Consider the following 23,499-nt stretch of genomic DNA (forward strand, 5'->3'; position numbering starts at 1 on the left):
AACATCCTGGTGGCACTGACAGCTATTGCTGTCCAGCACGTGACCTTCCTTTCCTGTTGATGCAGCAGAATAAATAGCTTCACATGGTGCTGTTACTGGCTCGCAGCAGGGTGCCTGCAGTGCTACGTTTCTTCTGGTTCCCACATCTTACACACGCTCACGTGGACAGCCTGAATACGGAGAAAAAGGATGAGGCAAGGAAATGCTTTTGAGTGGGAGAGCAAAGTGATTGTGCCACACCAGAGGAACAAGAGAGAATAATAGCTAAGCTTTGATCGTGGTAGGCTGTGGCGTGTGAGCTGCAGAAGACACAGGTGCTCGTGCTGAGTTGGAGCTCATCAAGCTGCAGCCCTGAGCAGTCTCTGAGGAGAGCCGGGGTGCTGCAGCCACATCTGGCCAGCTGTGCTGCCTGCAAGTGCCTGGTGTGCTGCTCTAAGGCACTGCCGGAAAAGGGCTTCCTGTATGTACACTCAGCATACATCTTGATAAAGTACAACCTCTCCCTGTGGAACAATGCAGGTTTTATCAGGTGTTTCTGTTGACCCTGAGCTGGCTTGGAGTGTGTGTCCCAGCAGGATCCCGTGATAAGGAAGGTGTGCGTTTGGGCTGGGTTTCAGTGCTGATAGCCAGGAGAGCACGTGGATCTGAACCTGCAGTTTCTTTATCACAAGCCAAGGTTTAAGAGCAAGGAAATCTAGGTGCAGTGGCTGCTTCCTAAAGATGCTCGGAGTTTGCATTGGTCTTTCAAGTGGAATTTTCAATAAGGCCTGGCCAGTCTAGCAGTAGAAAAGCCCCTCACATGCACAGTTATGGTTGAAGGGCTTTAAATACCTCAAAGTTCTTTCCCACTGGAGTCTATTAAAAACATCACTTCAGACACCCTTTCTCATGAAGAAATACAGAATGGGTAAAACTAATAATGAAAGTACTTCTGGCATGTGCATCATTGCTAAATAGGACACACACACACCACCCAGCTTTAAAATCATGCTGTGAGGTCGATTCCAGACATGGTTCGTTTTGTTTGGAGGTTGGCAGCTCAGCTGACTGATGTTGGATATCAGTCTTGCCTCAGGTGTGTCAGGTTTACTCGGTTTTTGAAGTGCTTGTCACGGGGTAACTTTCCAAGTCCGTTTATTTCTGTTCTTTTTGATGTTGTAAACTGTGGATGTGTTCTGTGAGTAGTCTTTCACTGCAGTGTTGTGCCTGGTGCAATTAGAAGCGGAAGGCAGTGAGCACCAACCCAGCGCTGTTCCCAGGTGACACGATGGTCACAGCAGTCTCCTGTGCCCCCTGTGGGACTCTTCATTCACCTCAAACAACTGCAAGGATCACGTGCGAGGGACAAAAGATCTGTTGAATGCCTTTCAAAAGTGGATTGGAACAACAGCGCAATTCCTTCAGACATGTTGTGCAAAGCCCATCCTGGCCGTGCTCCGCTCTTGCTCGGCATGTTTGACATTCACATCTATTTTTGTGTAGTACTGACCTGAAGAGGCTGGATCTGGATTAGATTCGGATTAGGGTTTGGGATAAATAGCACTGGGATCTCGTGTGAATTCTTCTGCGATTTTTGTTCTAAAAGAACCTCCTGAGTTAAAAACTTCTTGTCGTCTGCTTGGTTGTGAACATCAAACCTTACAACTGTTTCGAATGAACGTTGTCTGAAGTAGGTTGAAAGTGGTTTTATGTACGTGATCTGTCTTCCCTAAATACTTCCGTCCCTTAATTTGAAGGATTTATCTTTGTAACTTTTATTTCCAGCTGAACAGAGCATCCCATACGGGTTGGTGTTTCTGTAGCTGCTGCATTCCTCCTGAATGGCCGGTAACTGACAGCAAGGCAGGTGCACTGCACAGCCCTGAGCTGGTCCCTCCTCCTGGTGTGCTACAGGCTGCAATTCCCCTTTCTTTCTTTGTTTTTTTTTTTCTTTAAAAATCACAAGGCAGTGACCATTCCTGTGCTGTTTTTTTTTCCATTCCTGGCATTCTTAAAAACCAATAGCTTTGAGCAAGTAATGAGATCTAGAAAAGAGAGAGAACACCAGAAAAGTAGAGTGTGCAACTGTGCGCCTGGTGACAGACCTGCAGAGAACTTGGAGCTCAGTTCAGTGACTGAGCAGCAGCTTCAGAACCAGAGGGAGTGCAGCTGGCCGGCTGTGGAACACATGTGGGAGTGCCCTCCTGTCCTCATGCACGTAGGGCAGGAGCTGGGCTGCTCTTCTCCTGGCAGGGTGCATTATTTTGCTAACACTAACAAAGTTGTGTGAGTGCATGGCTTGCTCAAGCATCTGCTTTTTATTTGTCCTCGTGTCCTTACGAGTTACATAAAAGTGAAGCCAGGCAGTGCCTTTAGTGCCTGCTCTATATAGACCTACCTGAAATAGTTTCAGGTCACCTCTGCGCACTTAATTTGGAAAACAATTGAGCAGCATGACTCCTGCCTCGGAGAATTGAGTAGTCAGGCTCCTCAGCTCCTCACAGCTGTCTAGGGGCTCCTGCAGCATTTACAGGAGTGCACCATTCAGGAGCTGGAAGGGAGGGAAGCTGAGGCTGTGAGCCAGAGCTGGGGGTGCATGCAGGCTGCAGGGCATCCCACTGTGAGAGCCGGAGCAGAGGGCCGTGCCTGGAGCAGGGCTGCCGGGGCCTGGGTTGTAGTAGGCTGGGATTCCATCTCTCACCTGTTTGTTTGTTAGGCTATTTCTATCCAGTTGTCCTCTGCTTGTGGTTTGCTGTTGTTCCCGTGGAACCGAGATGGGGTTTGGGTGAAATCTGAGGGGCGAGTCGGGCTGAGTCAGTGCTCTCCTTCAGCTGTGTGCTCTCCTCCACACATGGAAGTACTTTCATTGCTCCAATGAAACCGCTCACGTGCTCAGCATTAGGCACGGGTTCTGAATAAGTTGCTGATCCAGGGTCTGAGTTTTTTTATTTTTCAGCGAGATCTACACAGCTGAAGGTAGGGCTACCAGCACAGTGTTTGAAATGTTACAAACTAAAGGTTTAATGCAGGATTCTCCAGGAGGAAAGCTTCTGGCATGAATGCACTGTAGTGGCAATGGGTTTAAGGGCAGCCTTTGTTGGAAAAATGGTGTTTTCTGATAACGTGCCAGGCTGTCATTATAAACGAGCTGGGAACACAGCGAGCTGAAATGCTGTGCACACACCGGGCTTTGGGCTGAAAGCAGTGTTCAGGGGTTATCCTTACATTAAACTTCAGCTGGACCGAGTACATATAAATAATTGTCCCCCAGCTTTCCCTATTACAAATATACACAGTTTGTGAAATGGGTTTACCGTGCGCTGAACATTTCTTTGATAGTCTTTAAAGCCTGTTGCTACGGCAACCGGACCCCATCACAGAAAAGCTCTTTGGGCAGAAGCAATCCTGTTACACCCAGGAGGAAAGCCATAGCAAAACCGCCAGTGTTCCTACTGAAGAAACAAGCAGAAGGCAGATCAGCAGCCTGGCCTGGGCTCACGGCGGGATGCCCAGCCTGCTCCCCAGAACAGATTTGGATGGGACACCTCCAGAGCTGTATTTTCTTTTTCGTATGGAAAGGTTGAAGTGATCTGATGGTTTGGCTCATGGGTGAGGAAACATGAGTTTTGCTTTTCAGAACTGGATGTCCCCTTTGTACTTTGCTAATACAGAAACTGGCAGAACAGGCATTACTTTTCCTTTGACGTGAGGGCTTGCAGCCCTGCTTCCTTGTGTCTCATGACTGAGTGAATCAACACCTAATTAAACAGTCACATGAGGGACAGAGTAAAATGCTGCTCATGCACTGATCCTTGTGAATCTGTGGAGAATAACTGCTTACATCTGGCTTCCTCCTTCTCAGAGGAACCCTGAGCAGCTGCAGCTTTTTCTCTTTCTTTTTTGCTTTCTTTTGGGAAACGCAGATCACATAGACCTCAGACAAAGCAGTGCTGTCTGTGCAGATCAATGAGACCTGGCATAAGGAGAGGGAGGACTTGGAAGTACTGGATGCAATTTCTGAGAAGTGTGACTGCTTGGAGTTTGTGCTAGGGTTGATTTAGCTGAAAACTTGAAGCTGTGGTCCTTGAATGTTTAACACTCCTGATAACCAAAAATGCAAATCATTAAATGGCTCAGCCTCTGAGCATCCTCATAGCCTCCCCTGTGCCCCCTCCAACAGCTCCACATCCTTCTGGTGCTGGGGTCACGCTGTGGCCAAGGCAGTAAGCTGTCCTGTTTGATCCGTGAAGCTTCTGAAGCTTTTAATATTAGCTGTAATTCTTTTGTTTGCAGCATGTTGTGAAGGGTCCGTAAGATTTTTTTTTTCCATATCTGGATGGCAAACATTTTATTGGGCTCTCAATTATTGCTCAGTCACAAACACAACCACCTTAATCAATTACATGGCCGTGGAGCACAGCCAAGGAGCTCCGTCCCAGCTGTGTTGCTGTCACCACCAGGGGAGCATTTTTCCCTTACGAAGCTCACAACATGAGTATTACGGGATGGTTTAATCACAGCAAGCAGATGGCAGCCCTCACCCTGACAGCAGCGGGCTCCCGTTGGGGCCAGAGGGACCTTATGGCCGTGGTGGCACTGAGCTGTGGGTCGGGTGTCCGCAGCGTGATGTTATCAGGATGTTCCATCCACCAGGGGTCATCCTGACCTGCAGGCTCTGGGGACACAGCATCCTGCAAGGAGGCACTGGGTGCGTGCCACGGACAAGCAGTGGGTTACACTCTAACTTGTTAGCCTCTCAACCGTTCTTTATTTCTTCATACATCATCTGTTTGATTTTTAAGAAAAAAATGGTCCCTGAGATGCGTTTGTGCTGTTGGTGCAGAAATGATGTGGCACGTCAGGCGTGGCTGGAGTACATCGTAATTTGTTTATGCGCTGGATGGCTTTTTTGGGGGTATCTCATTCCGAAGCAATGCGTTGAGAATCTCAAGTTTTCATTTATGCAAAGAGAAGAAATAAAAACTGCCGTAGAGTTGTCAGCTGCTGCCCCCAGCACAAGAAGGATGTGGAGCTCTTGGAGCGGGTCCAGAGTAGGATCACTAAGATGATCAGAGGGCTGGAGCATGTCTCCTATGAGGAAAGGTTGAGGGAACTGGGCTTGTTTAGCTTGGAAAAGAGAAGGCTCTGAGGAGACCTCACTGTGGCCTTCCAGTACTTCAAAGGAGAGTATGAACAGGAGGGGGATCAGCTGTTTGTGAGGGTGGACAGTGATAGGACAGGGGGGAATGGTCTTAAACTGCGACAAGGGAGGTTTAGGTTGGATAGTAGGAGGAAGTTTTTCACCCAGAGGGTGGTGAGGCACTGGCACAGGTTGCCCAAGGAGGCTGTGGATGCCCCATCCCTGCAGGCATTTGAGGCCAGGCTGGATGTGGCTCTGGGCAGCCTGGGCTGCTGGTTGGCGACCTGCACACAGCAGGGGTTGGAGCTGGATGAGCATCATGCTCGTTTGCAACCCAGGCCATTCTGTCTTTCTACTGAAAGAGTATGAAAATAGAAGCCCTGAAGGCTTCCAGCTGAAGGTAAATACAGAGAATTCAGTGTCTGAATTCTGGGGATCTCAGAGGTCTTTCCCAACCTGAGCGATACCATGCTTCCCCTCCTCGGCTGGGCTGGGTAATTCCATGTCATTTCAGGAAATTTATTTCCACCAGCTATCCGTGTGGAGCAGAAGCAATTTGTATTGCATCCATTTTCTCCCCAACTTTTCACTGGGCACACGCACAACGCTGGACTGGTCCCACTTTAACAGGCGCAGTGAAAGATGTGCCGCCCCGCACAGCCGCGGCTGCACAATCACAGAGCTGTTCGGCACGGGGAAAATGCCCCGTTGTTCTGCAGTACCAGTTGGTGTGATGGAGGTTTGTTTTGGTGTCTTATTTATAGCAGATTGCGACTGGAAATGCGATACAAAACAAACACCAATCCTTCGGTAGCTTAACCGTGCAGCAGGTTTTTACTTGGATAGCTGTTTTCATTGGGAGCATCTTTTATCGTGATTCAAAAATGACAGTGGTAGAAGGGCAGTCGAGCTGCTGTGGTCTCAATATCTGTGTTTTAAATGAAAGATATGTTCTGTGTTGCAGCCCCCCGGCATGCTCAGAGACAGATCTGCATTTGTGCTGATGCTCCCTTACACCTCCATAAAGCCACTTTATCCCAGTCATGAGACCTCCTGGTGCTGCGAGATCCTGCAGATGGAGGCTTTATCAGCTTTGCTTCTGTGCTAAACGTCCGCTTGCTTTTCAGTCGCAGGTTTTCTTTCCTCTCCATTCTCTAAAATCTGGTTTCTTTTAAAGAAAATGGTGCCTTGATTTTGAGAACCGTGTGGGCTGCTTGCAGCCAGCTTCCTGCTGCTGGCTCGTGCTGCGGCTGGGCTGTGTGCGTGCCTGTGCTGTGCTCAGGTACGTGGATCCAGCTGCACGCGCAGCACTGTGCCTCCGTGCTGTCCGCTCCTTCTCTCCAGCACTGAGGAATTCAGTGGAATTTTTTCTTCCTTGCAGGGATACAAAAATGCACAGAAAGCACATTTTTGTCAAGTCTAGCTCAGTGGTAATTCCACTAAGGCAAATATTTTGTAGAAAAAAAACAGTATCCAAGAATTTCTAGTTGGATTTCAAATGAAATCCCAATTGGTTTTCTCTCTTCTTGTCTGGTGTGGCTTCCAGCTCCCATCTTCATGCATTAGTAAGCAATAAACATTGCTGGGCTTAGCTGCTGGCTCTTTGTTGTGTGCTTCTACAAGTGTGAGGGAAGCCTTCCTTAGGAGATGGGCTGAGAGAACTTGTTAAGGCTGCAGAGAACAAAAAGGAGTCATTTCATTTTAGCCTGTACAAGGAGTCATTACTTTTTAGCCTGTGATCGGAGCAAACGGTTGCCTGCTCAGTGTAAAATTAGATCATTTATCCCCAGAAGTTGCATATGAGGTTTTGCTGTAGTTTGAAGTTTTGGGGAATGCCTGTACAGAGAGTGAAGACGTGAACTCTTTTTTTGGTGCTGTTTTGAGGATGAGAGCTTATGGCTCAATGGGGAAACAGCCCCGTGTAGCACAGAGCTCTGCAGGGAGCCCTGGGCTCAGTTGTGCTGAATCCATCACTGCAGTGGTGCAGGTGGGATGCCGGGATGCCTCCCAGGCTCTCCAGAAGATGATGGGCTAAGAAAGGAGATTCTGATCTTTTTTTAATAAACTTGTTAATATTTGCTCTTTTCAAGAGGAAGAAAGAAAAAAAAGCATCAATCAGCTTTGTTATCCAAGTTCTAGTTTGAGAAAAACAAACCAACAAAAAAAAGCTTCCTTTTCAAAGAGTGGGGGAGTATCATAACCCCTGCTAACGCAAGTGCTGCCCAGGTGGAGCCCTCACCCTATCCTGTGTGTGCTGCCTGCCCCCAGCTCAGGCTGCCCAGCACCCATCCATGGCCTCAGGCCCCTCCAGGAGCCTCAATGCAGCACTGCCAGCACCTCACTGCCCTTGGAGTAAAACATTTCCTCCTCGCATCTGACCTCAGTTTCCCCTCTTTTAGCTAAAAGCCGCCCCCCTTGTCCCACCTCTCTGTGCAGTGTAAGAAGTCCCCATCCCACACTGGTGTGCTCTCTCGCAGTGGCACTGGGCAGCTGCTCCCTTCGTGCCCCGCGTGCTGCTGTGCTGTGAGTGCCCATCCGAGCAGGAATTCCTTCCAGTAATTTTTCTTGGGCAGTTGTTCAGTGGGGGCTGGGTCTGCTTTCAAGGCATTTGTCTTCTGCACGCATCAGGTTACCCCGAGGTAAAATGGAAACTTTAGCAGCCAGCCCTGTAAATAAATGTTTACATAATGCATCATGCTGAGCTTCTCCCCGCTGCATCTCTAAGAAAAAGGTCACTTTTGACAGCGGTAGCCTTTTGGAAGGGATGCTTTTGCCACACAGGTGAGGAGGTTGGGGCATAGATCACGTTGTCAGGAAGGGAGCGGGGTCGGGTGCTGCTCCTCAGTCCCAGGGCTCTGTGTGCAGCTTCAGAGGTGAGGTCTGATGTAGGGCATGCTTCAGTGTTACCGTGAGTAGCTGCATTGAATTCCCTTGTGCTGCTTGTATATGGAAAGCCAAGCCTGTGACATAGGGCCTTGTGGGCTCTCATGTCAATGAGACATTTCCTATAAAACATCCGTGGTCACGAAAGCTCTTACTGCTGGATTTGGAACCAAGTGAGCATCTGCATCGGAGTTTTACTGCTTTTGTGTCCTGAAATGCTTGCTGTGAGCATACAACTACCACCTCCATATACAAGACAGTGGCAGAAGCTGTGTCAGTGTGTTCTGGATTTCTCCCCACCTTGATGCAGGAGGTGTTTGGCAGAGGAGGGAGTTTGGTGTTCCCTGGGGCCGGCACCACCTGGGGGTCCCAGGGCCGCTGGGGTTGGGGCCAGGTTGTGTGCCGTGACGTATTCACCTGCTGTGGGACAGAGGGGTTGTGCAGCCCTAAGCTGTGTGTTGTGAGGTGCAGAGCAGTGGGAGATGACAAACGGGGCTCCTGTGGCTTCAGGATTGGCGGTGTCGGTGAAACCTGCAGATACTGGAAAAAGGGGAAATGGGAGCTGTGGTGCTAGTCTCCTGCTTTTGTTTTTCTACTGATCTTTGTCCGTACAAAACACGTGGTGCGAGCGGTTAGCCCCACATATGCCTGTAACGAGAGTCGATGACTTTAAAGCGCGTTGCCCTTGTGGATTCCCCGTTCCTTTATCGCATCTCTGCCTTGTGAGCGGGGAGGACGTCCCAGAGCAGCAGGCGGGTTGGTGCAAAACGCTCAGAGCAGCAGCAGGCAGCTGGCACCGCCGTGCCTCGTGCAGCCTTCCTTCCCCACGGGGCAGCGCTGCTCCCTGCGCCTCGCCTGCAGCCAGCGAGCCGCTCGGCCTCCCTTCCCGGGCAGCGCTTCCCTTCTCCTGCCCCTACAGCACGCGTGCCGCCCCAGCTCCGTGCGTGCTCCTGCAGCGAGGCTGCGGGCTTTGAGCTGCCGGGGCTGCGAGCGCGATCGGGGCGGTGCGGGGCGGTCAGGAGGAGCGGGGGGTTGCCGGGGGGGGGGGGGGGGGGGGCGAGGTTCGGCTCAGCGCTGCCCCCCGCAGCGCCCCCAGCTCCGCGCGATGCCCGCCCCGGGCTCTGCCGGGCGCTGCGAGGCGGCCGCGGGGATTAAGCGTGTGCGGCACGGCATGGAGAGCCCTTTGTTTGAGTTAAATTCGGCCCTCTCGGTGTGTCACCTGACAGTCTTGTGGCTTCGGATGAATATGGCTCACTGCTATTATTAACCTGAGTTGGCAGCCGGGCGCGACGGGAGTTGATAGGGATTTGGGAAAGTGGAGCCGCTCGGGGGACAAAGATGCTTCCCAGGTACGATCGTTACACGGTTCTCGAGGTTATTTTAATTGTTTGAGAGTTTAATATCTTCCCTGTGATTGATGGCAGCCTTTTCTGGAAAGGCGAGGCTCTTAGAGGTCCTTTTTTTTCACGGTTCTTCCCGCAGTTTCACGCTGAATGGCACCGAGGCGTGCCTTTCTCCCCCCGACTGCTTCTATCTGTTTGATTTTGCCGAGGGGAGCGCGGTTGACTTGAATAACGTGACAAGTAATGGTTAATGCTGGTGGGTTTGGCTGGAAGGAGCTGCTGCTGGGCTGCGTGCTTTTTGTGAAAAGAGGCATTTCGGAGCAGCTGTGCTGTATGTACAGATGTTTGCATGCAGACATGGGAGCCAAACAGGTGCTCTGTGAAATGACATGCGTCAAGTGATCCCGAATGCATTACATGAAGTTCCCACTATTAATTGTCAGTTCTGAAGCCGTGTAAATTGCAGAGTTACTCATCCTGTCACACGGCTCTAACAAAACCTCCAGCCTCCTTGTGCGCAAGCTGGTGGTCTGTGTGTTGGCTGTGTGTGACACCCAGCCTGCGTACAGGCTGCTTTTAGCTGCTGGGGTGGCATCTGGCTGGTGTGTTAGGCTTCAGAGTATAAGCTGGGCGTCCTAAGGAGAGCCGGGTGATTTAGGAGAGGGGGAGAAAAAAAATGAAAACAAACTGAAGTCAGCTTTGTGTACAGTTAAAGAATTGGGCAGAGCCAAGGAGGGCGGAAGCCAATTGCAGTTTGGGTCCAAGTTTATTATACCGAGTGTGAAATAACTGCTGGGCTGGCCGTGTCTGTGCACAGCATGTGCTGAGCACAAGTGGCAGGAGTTTCCTGGATCTCAAGCAGTGCTGCTATTCACGTTGAGGATTGCAAAGCTGGTAAATAAATGAGACAGATTTATAGATGGGGCACAGAGCTGACCTCTGCAGTGCCTGTAGACCTGAGGAGCATCACCCTCCTTCAAGAAATGACAAGGTGGAGGCTTGGGATTAATTTTTTCCTCCATAGAAGCATTATTTCCTTGTGCTAACCCCTAGAGAAGCCCTTGTTGTGAGCTGCTGCCCACCAGCTCCTCCAGGACGCAGAGCCCTGTGGTGACTCCAGCTCCTATAACCACCATCTCTTGCAAATTTGTTTCTAAGTATAGGCCCCCTGGTTTCTCTAGCTTAGGTGTCTCTTTCTTGCTCCCACCCTTACAGCCATGCTATGTCACAAGGGTTTACGTGGGATCTCACACAGAAAATACCAACTGTGGATCATCCTTATTCCTTGAAACCTGATAATGTGCTTTGCGTTTCAGGTGTCATTATTAAAAAATATTATTAATATTATTAAAAAATAAACAACCTGCCTGTGCAAGGCTCTGCTAATGGATGGTTTTCCAAAGCTGTAGGCATCATTAACAGGTTGCCCAAGGAGGCTGTGGATGCCCCATCCCTGCAGGCATTCAAGGCCAGGCTGGATGTGGCTCTGGGCAGCCTGGGCTGCTGGTTGGTGACCTTGCACATAGCAGGGGGTTGAACCAGATGGTCATCGTGGTCCTTTTCAACCCAGGCCATTCTGTCTTTCTATGGTTCTGTAATTAAGTTGCCATGTATTGTTGTTTGTCAGTTCCGATTTAAGTTGTGCTCTTTCAGAAAGATCTGCACAATTGTCTGTGTTCAGTGATGGCCAAATGGAAGGTGAATTATTGAACTGCAGCAAGAAGGTATTACATTCTGTAGAATGCCCTCTCTGTGTGTCCTATAGGCTCAACTCTTGTTGTATCTTCTAAAAGCCAGAAGAAAAATTCCAGTAACAGGTATTAGAAATATGCAGAGGAATTTGGGCAGGTGAAGGGAACCCTTTGGAACAGATAATTCAGGGGAGAGCTGTGTGATACAGCATCCAGGCTGGACAAGGGCCATTTGCCCTCCGCTTCCATTCACCTTTCCCTGTAACAAAGCAGGATCCTGTGTGCTGTCAGGTTGTACAAGCGAGCAAGCTTCTGTTTGAATGTAACTCTGTGTGGAGCTCGCAGATAACCTGCATCTGAAATATCCCACTGCACATGTTGGAACAGACCCATATCGACAGCGTAAGCTCTTCAAGACAAGGATGCTTATGGCTGGGTCTGAGCACCACCTCCACAGCAAACATGAGGAATGTCGAGTGCAGGAGTTCAGCTGAGCCCTGGGGATCCCCGTCCCTTTCCTTGGATGCTCACCTGGGAGCAGTGAAAGTATTTTCTTTGGATCTGCTGTCCGCCCTGCCACGGCTGTGCTGTCTGCATTGTAAAAAGGTGCTAACATGAGAAACATGCAGAACAGATAAGCTAGCATAAACTATAAATATCGTTTGCGTAGATGCATTTAAAAATAGTTGGAAGTGATTCATCACCAGGCAGTTTTTATAACTGTGGGTAACATGATGTAGGAAAACAATAGTTTGATGGATAGTTTCAGCCTGGTCTTGTTTCGAGCAATTAAACTTTTTAGCAAACTCTCATTCAGTTCCAGTCTGTTTAATTTTTTGTTTGGTTTGCTTCAGTTGCTCTCCTCCTAGCCTTCTAGAGAACCTGTGTTAATTAGTGAGATGCTACTTAAGTTGTGTTAATATGAAATTGTCTTAAAAGTGAAGACTTGGGTAGGAGGAAATACAGTATTAAACTACTTAAGACTTAATGGAAGGAAGCTGTAGTGGAAACAAGGAGGAAGGAATGTTTTTGTTTTCCATTACAGGGGAAAATCTTGTATTTAATTGCCAGAGTGGTGACAAGGGATTTCTGTTCCTGTTGTTTCATCTATTAGAACTTGCCTGGAGTGCTGTAATACCAGTTTAAAGCCGTTCAGTTGCCTCTTGCTGAGAAAAGTAATGAATTCCAAAAACTGGATGCATAAGAAGGCCCATCCTTGGAGAGAATGGGGAGTTCTGGATTGCCATGCAACTCATAGAGATGCTATGGAGCGTTTAATGGATCTGTAAATGAGAGTGTAAATATTCCTGGTAAAGAGGCAGGAGAGCAAAGTGAGGTGAGAGAGAGATGAGAGTTGAGCAGCAGTAGGGTGTAAGTGTCAACGTACATTGAAATATCCAGACCACGCTCTGCCAATTGCTTGTATCCAAGCTGCCCCTGTGCTGGATCTGCGGCCAGAGGGACTGATGCTCGGATTGATGTTCCTTTCCAAATTGTTACGATCCATTTTAGCTACGTATATGACTTGATTACAGCAGTTTGCAGCCCAGCTCCCTCTGTTGGCTTGCAGCCTAGTGGGAGAGCCGAGGCGCTCCCCTGCGAGGCCCCAGGGTGCAGGCAGCCCCTGCTGGTTCACAGCACTGAGTTCCCTGCCCACCTTTTGGGACTGAAAGAGGTCCTGTCTGTGTGTGCAGAAAATGGAGGGAGGGTATACAGAAAATAGAGCTGGGCCCGTTGCCTGTGCCCAGTGCCTTTTGTCCTAGAGTCCCTCATTCTGTATGAATTAGTATTTGTTTGGTAGAGGGGCCACAATAGGTTGCTTCTCCCTCCTGCCTTCTCTCCGTGCACAAACTCGCAGTGCTGACTTCGTGGCAGAGGCGTGATCGCTTCCATTGGTGAAGTGTGATTTATTCATTTTAACTTGTAATCAATTCCAAGGAAGGATCAGCCCACGGCAGATTGGTGATGAAGGAAAGCCTCCTTGTTAGAACAACTCTCATCTCCAGAACGGCATGGGAGATGGAGACTCGCCTGTCACTCACTTTACTAGAAGGCTGAATTCTATGTCTCCTAGTTTTCCGTATGAATCTCAAGAAAGCATCAGCTAAATGTCAAAGTTAGTTTCCATTTATAAACATGACATTATGTTTGGAAGATCTAGGTCAGTTTTCATCCAGCTGAAGAGCAGTGCTGGAGTTTTGCCCCATTACGTTTGTTTTGAGGTGTCCTGCACAGCATGCAGGAATTTGTTCGTTTCTGGGGATAATTGATCCAGACACCCAACCTGGCGGTCCTTCCAAGCTGCTAACAGCAAAAGTGAAGGCACGCTGTGCTCCATCTCCTCCAAAGGAAGGTGCCTGACTGTAAGTTGGCGGGGGAGCCGAGGTGCCAGCCCGCCTCTGTTTACTGTCTGTCCAAATGAACTTTCCCCCAGCTCCCTCCATGCTCCTGCTGCTTTGGGAAGTGGCCCATTATTGCCAGGGAATGTTTCTGCAAGGCTGAACTGTGCTTAAGGACTGTATTATATAAACAGAGATAGCGCTTATTTGGAATTATCACAAATTATGATTTAAAATATCTACTAAATACTTGTCTAGAGAAAGTTAAAATGTCATGTGAAGAAGCTGAGAAGTAAACAAGCTCTTGTTACCTTGATCAAATATGTTTCCGAATACAGCGAGGGTTTTATATTTAGCTTTCTCTCCTCTTAGTGTGTAATCTGCTCTTGGAGCTTTTTATAAGTAGACTTTCCTAAGATCTGGAACAGCTCCTGCCCTTCTTTGCCAGTAATTTCAAAGTCAAATATCAGAAGCACTAGGTAATGGAAGAGGTGCTTTTGTCTGAGCGTGGAGGAGATTCAGATGCGCGGCAGTGGCGGAGCGAATGATAGTAGATAGAGGTTTTGGCAGGCACTTCCTTGTTACCGTCCCAAGCTACCTGTGTGTAGAACCCCAGCAGTCCATCTCAAAAAGAGGCTCCAGACTTGTTCACTTCACTTCAATACAGGGAGGTGCCTTCTCTGGAAGGAAGGTCCATCTCCAGCCAGATGCGGGCTTGCGAGGAACCCGGCTCTGCTACACTGAGCCTCTCATGTGTACGCTGGGTTTGGTTTCTTAGCATTTTCTGAAAAGCAAGATGCTGAGAAGATGCTAAATGTGAACTCTGCTCTGAGCGTGTCGTTGTGCTTGGGGTTTGGTGTACAATTTGCTTGGACTGTGGTCAGCTGTTTCTGTGCTCTGGGTGCCCCAGCACAGAGGCTGTGAGGCTCTTTGCCTCCAAAGCTGGACACCAGGCTATTTCAGTTTCGAGTTGCTCAAGCTATTTTCTTGTAATAAGTTGCTTTTGACACTGGTTGCACACTATCTTCTCCGCAGGTTCTGTTTTTTTTTTTCTCTTCTGTTGCTATGTGGTTGGGCTGAGGAGGTTAGGAAATGGGTTTCCTCTCTCCAGGAGCCACGTAGCTGTGTGTGTCATATCACTCATCACATGGGGATGAGAGGTAACAGCCTTGGGTTGCACCAGGCCAGGTTTGGGTTGGATATTAGGAAAAGTTTCTTCTCCAAAAGAGCAGTCAGGAGCTTCACAGGCTGCCTAGCAAGTGGGGGGTGACTGTCCCTGTGGGTGCTCCAGATCCATGAGGATGCAGCACTTGGGGACACGATCAGTGGGCATATTGGGGTGGGCTGGGGTTGGGTTTGGGGATCTCAGAGGTTTTCTCCAACCTGAATGATTCTGTGATTCTGTAATTCTCCTAGCTGTAAGGGCTGTGGGTTTGTATTGGACAGACTGAAAAACTTCTGAGACAACTGTGGCTTTGGCAATCCCATTGATTCTCAGCTGTGACCTGGTACGGAAGTTGTTTGCCTGGAAATCATCAGTGTAGTGATGGTGTAAGGCTTTGGTTGATGAATTGGAAGGACAGAGGAGACTAAAATTTACTGTAGTCATGGAGTACAGTATTCCAGCATAGCAGTCCATGTTCTCATTAGTGCAGATCTTTCTGCTGCAGTCTCTTTCTCCTTCTCCCAACCTGGGAGCCAGGATCCTTCACTAGCAGCTGGAAAATTCCAGCTCCTCACTCTTGTGTTGTGATGTTCCACACTGGTGCAGCCTGCTGCAAACCAAGGATAAGGATGATAGAATTACACTTGAGCTAGGAAATGGCTGGGAACCAGCCGAGAGGAGATTCCTGCTGCCTTTGTGGACGGGGCTCCTCTGCAGCACGTGGCACTGAGGGAGCAGGCACAGGGAGCTGTGGGCTCCTGCTGACACAGGCAGCAGCGTGGCTGCAGTCACAGGCTTAATGGAGATCATTCCTGAGTCTGAAGGTGGCGGAGACCTGTGTGTAGCCAGGTCCAAGCTGCCTGTGTTTGCCTGTTCCCCGCATCAAGACGTATGTATTAGTGCCCATGTGATTTTTCTTTACTTAAAGGAGAAGCCAATGTGAATACATCCATATGGAATGTATTCCTTTGAGTTGTAAACTGCAGTGCTGAGGGACTCTCTTTTGTTTTTAAACACAAAAGCTGAGTTCTTCTGTGACTGAAGAACTTGAAGGAAACATGAAACATCACAAGGCAGAGCACGAAAGCCAGTAATGCTGCAGACGTCATTGTATAATGGCTGTAGTGCACTGCTGTCCTTTATGCCATTGCAATTTGGCAATTTGCAAGTGTAGGGGAGAGAACAAAATTCAGAAAGGCACAATTCCGGCTAGAGGATCAAAGGGCTTGATGAAATGACATTGCATTTGTTGGATTTTCAGTTTTAATAAGGTTGGCTATGGAGATAATGCAGAAAGAACAGTGCATTAAAGAGCTGTGGTAATTGATCCTTCTGGTGTTCTGTGTTTTAATTAAAGCTGGCCTTTGCCGGAGTTCGACCCAAGTCAGATCCGACTGATTGTGTATCAGGACTGCGAGAGAAGAGGACGGAATGTCTTGTTTGACTCCAGTGCTAAAAGGAAAATAGAGGATGTTTCTGTGTCGGTGAGTATTGCGCTCATGGCTGCATTCTACATTTTTCAACATAAGATTGATAAAGTACAAAAGTTCTGCTTTAGCCATATTAACATTTAAACTTTGGTTACATGCAGAGCTATATTTATAAGCTGCAAATTATTCAGGCTTCAGCGATTTCACTCTTAGCACTTTTAAGTGCCGTGCGATCTCTTTAGTCCTGCGCTCTTCTACTTTCTGCCCTTTCAGAGTGCACGATTCCTCCCCAGGGCTGCAGCTGGCAGTGCTGGGAGGCTGAGGCAGGGCACACTGATGTTTATTGACAAGCTTTTATGACACAGATGCTTTCTGCGGCGGGATCTGCGTTCTGAGTCAGAAAGTGCTGCTAGTCCCCTGTCCCTCCATGTCCCGGTTGCTTAGCCTTTGCCAGCTGTTGTTTCCATGCTTTGCTGACAGCTCTTTCATACAGTTACTTGAATTTTTTTTTTCTTCTGGCATGGTCTGCATGGTAATCTATTAATTGAAACTGTAATGGATGCAGTCAGATGAGGATACTTCCTTCTAAGGACTCTGGCCAGAAGATTAATTTCTAGCCACAGTGCTGTTGTAAGTGGTTGTGTGAGGTTGGACGACTTATTTCACTGCTTTGAACTTCCTTTTCACCATCTCTGCAAACATTTGCAAAGCATTTTAAGTTATGCAAGCAAAAAGCACTGTGTCAACTGAAATTCCTGATCGCAGCTGCTTTTACCTCTAGCACCTACTCAGTTCCACAAGCAGGAGTACACAAAAGAAAGTGTTCCCTGCAAGCCCTGGCTTTCATGTTGGGAGTTGGAGCACAGCCAGAAGGTTCACCCAGCTTTGTAAACACCCCCAGCCCTTTGCTGAGTGCTACGGCCTGATGCTTCCCATCCTCATTCTGAGTGCTTCCTCCTTCCACACCTCCTAACCTCTGGGAGTCCATTTGTGGCATCAAGCCACTTCCAGGCTGCTCATTGTAGTGCCCTTTCTGCTATGAATCAAGATCCCATTTCCTAGTTTGAGAATGTATCAGATGAAGCAAATTTAACAAATATGAATGAAACACATCTTTCTTTTTAAATTTTACCTGTTAGAAGAGCTTTATTCAAGTATAAGCTCCTATTCTTCCAGGTGTTCTTGGCAGGAAAACAAAGGTTTTTAACAACAAGATCTTTAAAGATATTTATTGTGATGAGTTGCTGGTTTTGCTTATTACCATTTCTTCATTCCTGTAAATGGCACTTGTATAGTGTGAACCCTCTTGCCGTATTTCAGTTGATTTCTTGAAAGCCTTTTTAAGAGAGATCCCTACTTTAGCAGTGAGATTGTACACCTCATTGTTTTGGTTTATTTCACAAAGACAGTTGACTTTGGCAGCTCAGTAGCAACAGAATAAACAACTGATAATTAAGCTAACGCTGCTCCATATTATCTCCTTTATTTTCCTCATTGAGTGAAAGTGGGGTGTGGGTGGGAATAAGCTATACTCACCATCCCTATGGAATGAATATGCGAGAGTTGTGAACTGTACTTCACCTGTCTCTTGTAAGCTGATATTTGTGTGTGTGTTATTAAGAGACTTTTAAAGACAGTATGTTGAAAGCTCTTCCTTGCTGTGGTATCTGCCTTCTGCAGCGCTCACGTGGTGTTGTGTTAGGAAAAGCTTTGCTCCTAAAATGTTGCAGAAACATCACTCAGGTGAGAATGTGCACCAAAGTCCTGGGCTCAGCTCCTTGCAAGTTGAGTATAGGCTTGTACAGTTAGCAGCCTGGCCATTTTCAAGGGATTGCATTGTTTATTTTTCTCGCTCTTTATCGTGATTTTCATTTGGAAATACACACCCTGCCTATACAAAGCCAGATCTTGGCACTAAGCACATTCCAAGGCACTCTTGCCCTTTTGCAGCAAGACATGTGTGTGGGCTGGGCGCTTTCCCTCGTGAAAGGCTATCTGTTAATGGCCTCACAAAGGCCAGTGCTTTCTGCATCTTTTCCTTACATGATTTACACCCCTGCATTTACAAGTGCACCGAGAGGTTTGCGAGGGTGCCCAGCAGTAGCCAGGCTGTGCTGGTTGGAGTCCAAGCAGCCAAATGCAGAGCCAGGGAGGTGCCATTTTGCTTGATGGTGCTGGCCGCGCTCTTCAATTCCTGTTTTCTTTTGTTGCCAAGATGTGTGACAATTGTCTGATTGAAAGCGATTTTGATTTGAGTTGTATGCCTGCAGCAACATCAGGTATACTTTATTACATTCTATGTTTTGTGTATCTAAACTCAGTGCACATCAGGAGCTGTGTGGTGGACCAAGGTTGAACATGTCTCCCTCATTTGAATTCAGTAAGGGAAGGTATGGATATAAAATTCAAGGAGCACTAGAGCAAACTTATCTGGAGACAAATGTTTAAAGGCATGAAATAGGAGGCTTCAGCTTTTTGCTGAGTGAAACTGCAGAGCTTATGTTCACACCAGGTGAGACTTTGGTCAGTAAAGCATTACTGGGTTCATGTTATCTGTGAGGGGCGTGTAGTAATAACACAGATAAGGACTTTATGTCTACAGTGAATAGGAAATCAGCCTCTTCTTGTCTTCAGTAGAGCTAAATGTTAGGGAAACAGAAATTTTGGGAGAACTTGTCATGTAGAGGTGGACAGAAGGCTGCTGAGACGTTTCTGGCATTGCAGTAATGATATCTAATTGTGGTAAAAGATTGTCATTTTGCTGCGTTTTAATTCTGAAGTCTACATAGCACTGATAAAATACCTCGCTTTTCAGGACTTCAGGACTGGAGGGAGAATGAATGGTGAATAGCCCCACTTCTCAGCAGGCTCGTTCCCTGCCTTTGTCCCGTTTTGAGGATGCTGACCCATGGGTGCCTGTGCTCTGCTGTGCGCTGCAGGGAGTGATGTGTGCCCCAGGTCCTGACAGAGTTAAGCTCCGTGAGGCAGCCTGGTGGCTCGGCACCAGGAATGTTGGCTGAAGGCTGTGCCAGGCATTTCCACCCAGACTGCCACTGCTGGCAGCTGTGGGCTCTTGGCTTGTGGATGGAGGCCGAGATTCCCCGTTGTGAGCCCTATGCCTTTTTTGGTGCTAAGCAGAAGAGGTTCTCCCTTTGCTTTTCAGGGAATGGCCTGTCAATGGGTCGGTCCCTGCAAACAGGTACATGGTGCGGTGCCTTGGCAGCTGCCTCATCTTCTCAGGGGTCAGGGTGCCCGTCAGAGAGTGGTGTTCTTTGACACTAGATCATGAGCAGGCGTATCACAGCAGGCATTTGTGTGTTAGGTGTGTATGTGACAGAGGTGGGCATTGCTGACACCTCTGCTAAACAGCCTGAGCCCAACCCAGTCATGCACGTCCCGTGGACTTGCTCAGCCCAGCGGGTAGCGGAGCATTGGGCCAGTGCCACTGCCTCCCCTCAAGAATTACTTCTGAGCTCATTCCTCCTCGTGGTCTCATTTCCAGTGAGACTGCATGTCTTGCTCCGCATTGCAGCCTGTGGCTGCGCTCTGCCAGCATGCTCATTGCTCTGTTCCTTCCCGTGGCCGTGCTGCAGTGCAGGCAGTGTTCCAGCCCCGGTGTGTGAGCGCAGGTACTCCTGAGCTCTGCCCTTCAACCCAAGCGTGACACGCAGCTCCTGTTTGCTTTGAGGGTGCAGGTCCCAGGTGGCCCAGCCAGCACTGAGCTCTCAGCCTTCGTTCTGCGTTTCCTGACTTTGCCTCAGTGCTTGGTTTCCCAACCCTGACACCGGTTCACGCTAACCTTTGTGAAGACTGCTGCCATGCTGCACCGTGCTGCTGCTCTCTGTGCAGTCATGTCGCACTCACCGTGCAAAGGCCAGCTGGGGTGCGCAGGGCTGGCGACTGAATGGGACAGGGCCACAGAAATGGTGCTGCAAGGGAGAAGTGGGAGGAAATGGGAGAAGCTGGGAGGGGAACCTTGCTTCCAACCGAATGGGTTCAGTTTCTAGCGGTTCGGTTTAACTGCTTGTCTTCCTTTTGTGTTGTCCATGACAGGGAAGCATTTATTGCTGGGGACCGCAGAAAGATGTTGGTTGACTGTACAAAGCGGAAAGATTTCCTAAGTCAAAAGAAGAGCCTGGAGGAAGGTGTGGAGGGAGCAGGAGGATGAGGAAGGAGAGAAGAAAGCGAGAGCTGAACTGTGCACTGTCCAGATCCAGAGCTGGTTTGGCTGGGAAGGGTGCAAGGAGAAGAATGGGAAGAGGGCAGTGTCTTGCTTCCAGCACCCAGAATGCTCTATGGGTTTTTTTGGAAGAAATGTAAGAGAGAGAGAGGACCAGGGATACAGAGTTTGAGATCTAGAGTTGCAACTTTAAAAAAGAGCGTGGGCTTAGATTTGGGGAGCAGAAGAGTCACCTTTGCTGTGTAACCTTGTCATCTTTATTTTGGGGACAATTTAACTGAAAGGTCATACGGTACTTGATACTCCTAGTGTGGCAGTTTCTTTCACTCCAAATGTCATATTTATCCCGAAGTTAAAAAAAAAAAAAAGGCATGCTGTTTTAAACAAGCCAGGATTAACTGCGTGCTCCAATATACTACAGCACTGGATAAATGTTGAGCAGCAAATTGCTTTGAGGGATTAGTAATCGGATAGCGAGCCTTTTGCTTTTAGGTGAGTTGTGTGAAATCGAGACTCCAGTCTCTATCTGGCACGCAGTGGACAGGTTTCCACAGTGGCAGGGCCAGCAGATAAAGGCACCAGCAGAAAGGAGCTCAGACCCAGCCCTCCTTCTCTAAACTAGCTCTTGACATCTGCCTTTTAAGAGAGAGACCCGGATTTTTACAGCAGCGCTGCAAGGGAAGGAAGGAGCGCCCACTCCTAGACAGGTGCATGTATTAATTACACATTCAGCCCAGCACCTATTAATAAAGCAGAAGAGTTATCAATTTTGGAGTAATTTTTCAGCTTTGCGTGCTACCCTTTGCTTAATAGCCTGTTCTGGAAATGGGGTACGGTGCTTCCAAATAATGGCAACCTTATTTGAATACAGATTTCTCCATAACCACCACCACAGTGATATTTGAGCACCGGCTGTTGCAGAGTGGTAGGAGAGTGTAAAACATACGATGACATTTCTCTTCCTTCTGTCACTTGCAGCCCCTAACACACACGCTCACAGCCTGGCATTAGTTCAATGCACTGGGCTCTTGACTGTCTTGTTATTCCCAAACCCAGACTTGCTCAGTGGAAATTCCTCCTCCTGTGCATAGCACCGTGTGTGTTCTTTCCACTTACTGAAAAATTTACAGACCTTGTGGCAAAGAGTTAAAAGTTTTTGCTGGTAGAAGTGGAGAAAAGAGATTCCGGGAGCAGAAACCTACTTTGTGCTTTGTTTTACCATAAAGGCCATCCGCTGGATGTTTTCTTCAGAACTACCTAGGAGGTCTCCACGTCTTCCAGCAAATTATGACCTCTAATGTAAGAACTGTGCCTGTCGGAAAGTCTTTGGAGCTGGGCCGTATCTGCAGAAAGCTGGCAAAGGAAGAACAAGGAGCACGGCCACTGTAGGGAAAGCAGCATGGCACCGGCAGTGCCTGCAGCATCCAGATGCTCCGTGCCTAGAGAGTGCATTATTGCAACTGTGTGTACTTGGAAGGAAAGCCCGTGGCTTAGAAAATTTTCCTCATGCAATTCAAAACTAATTTGGAATTTCACCTTGCTTATGCTTCGGATGTTATATTGGAATGCAAACAATCCCACTCCTTTGTTGCATGCTATCTGGGTGCATCTAAAATTGCACTGACCTTTTGTAGTTAGTAACTGTGGAGGAGAGGGACATTGCAGGTGCTTGATCTCATTGACCAACAGGTTATTCTTAAGCACGTGAGAGGTTTTTAACGGTGCAACAACCCCAGTTTGCTGGTATTCTGTATTTTAGGTGAGATTTTATGTGCAACGTTCTGTAAAGCTGGGTTTCTGAAAGATCCTGGCCTCCTTTACTGGCTTCTTACAGGAGTCTTGGTTCATTAAATACTGCTGTAAATACCAAATGACCATTTTTCTGGTTCCCTGTTTAAATTCGGCAGCTGCTGCCTCAAGATGCCAGACTCCCTGGTGGATCTCTGCAGAAAAATGCAGGAGGAGGAAAAATGAATTTAAAGTCAGTAATTTGCAAACTCAGCCTATTCTTTTAATGCACAGAAAATGCTGCACTTGTAAAAATGCATTTATTGGCTTTACAGTCTGAAGGAAGCTCAATTGTAATAGTAGATTTTAGAGGGAACTTTCAACATCAGATGAAAAATGCAAGCTGAAATGCGGTTTGCCTGCAAAAGCTGCTGTAACCCTGTGGATTTTATGTGGTTTTATCACATGATGCTTGCCTAGCCTAGGACATTGTTGTTTGTGTCAGAGATAAAATGCAATTCTAGTTCACGAGTTCCTACTGAAGTCATATGATTATCATTCACATGTTCCAGCCATTGTGTACTGTGCTCGAGCTGCAGATACGAGGCATTAGCAAATCTACATATTGCATGAATTCAACGTGCTCACCAGTGTGTTGCAATGAGAGGATACTACTATGGGAGGGCATGCATGTCCGAAAAGCACAGGACTCGGCGGCTGCTGAATGCTTCCTTCCCCTCTGCCACAGAATTACTGATTTGTCTGCACATTTTTCCTTAAGGCTGTCTGTGGCAGCAGCTCTATAATTGGAGCAGCCGTGCAGACTGCCATGTGGAGCTCAGTAAACCCCGACATTTTCCACTGTTTTGCCTAAATCTGCCCACGGTTTGGCCCAAATAAAAACCACGTGATGGGAAAAAAACCAAAACACAACATCAACCTGCACAGCCTGGGGTACAGGCATGGGATTCCCATTGCCAAAATCTGCCGTCCTTCCAGCAGTGCGTGCAGCCTGCTTGTGTACAGCTGTGGCTGATGACTGAGCAGAGGTGCAGAGTTAGCACTGTCCAGAACTGGAGATTTCACGCTCCCCCTATTCTACTTTTTCCTTTTCTTTGTAGCTATCAAAGATTGAAACATGCTTATGTTCTTGCCTCAAGTGGGACCTCGTGATGTAAGCCTGTGAGTCTGGAGATGAAGCTGTGCCATGTAATAGCACTTTGCATTTCCATCTGTCCTTTGAACCTTGTTTCCAGTTTTCTTTGCTTCCAGCCTGCTCTTGCTGGTTTGGTGATTGAGTAGGAAACGTTAATAGAGAGAGTCTTAGGGCAGTTGGTGCGTAATGTGAAGTGGTGCAGACTATTTCTGTCTCTCAGTGCTGCACACCAGCAAATGTAAATAATCCCAACCTTGCGTGGGTGTTTTGAAGTTTAATGAGCACGCGGAAAGTCCTTTGAGATCTTTCGGTGCAGAGGGTTGCCTCATACCTAGATGGCATTAATTAACGTGTGTGCTGATTCTGCTGAGGCTGCTGGGATTCGAAGGTGAAATGACAAATGATTTTGAACCGAACAGTGGTGGAGCACTTCCAGTCCAGTATTGGTAATGCTGCGTGCATAGG

At 48.0% G+C, this 23,499-nt stretch overlaps 1 protein-coding gene across 6 annotated transcripts in view; it reads left to right on the top strand.

The window, feature by feature from the left end:
- The window catches only part of FNIP1 (folliculin interacting protein 1), a 60,214-nt gene that overhangs the window by 9,184 nt on the left and 27,531 nt on the right, over positions 1-23,499 (top strand). For 4 of the 6 annotated variants that reach the window (XM_042881379.1, XM_042881385.1, XM_042881381.1 and 1 more), the window contains exon 2: positions 15,898-16,024. In XM_042881379.1, coding sequence (XP_042737313.1) covers positions 15,898-16,024 — 127 coding nt within the window. Of the gene's footprint in view, positions 1-7,821; positions 7,901-9,147; positions 9,352-15,897; positions 16,025-23,499 lie in introns of those variants that run through there. The other 2 variants (XM_042881383.1, XM_042881384.1) reach the window with 2 other exon arrangements.

Source organism: Lagopus leucura, unplaced genomic scaffold (assembly GCF_019238085.1).
Source record: "Lagopus leucura isolate 7727_CA_CO unplaced genomic scaffold, USGS_WTPT01 Super-Scaffold_100030, whole genome shotgun sequence".
In the NCBI taxonomy this organism is placed as follows: domain Eukaryota; kingdom Metazoa; phylum Chordata; class Aves; order Galliformes; family Phasianidae; genus Lagopus; species Lagopus leucura.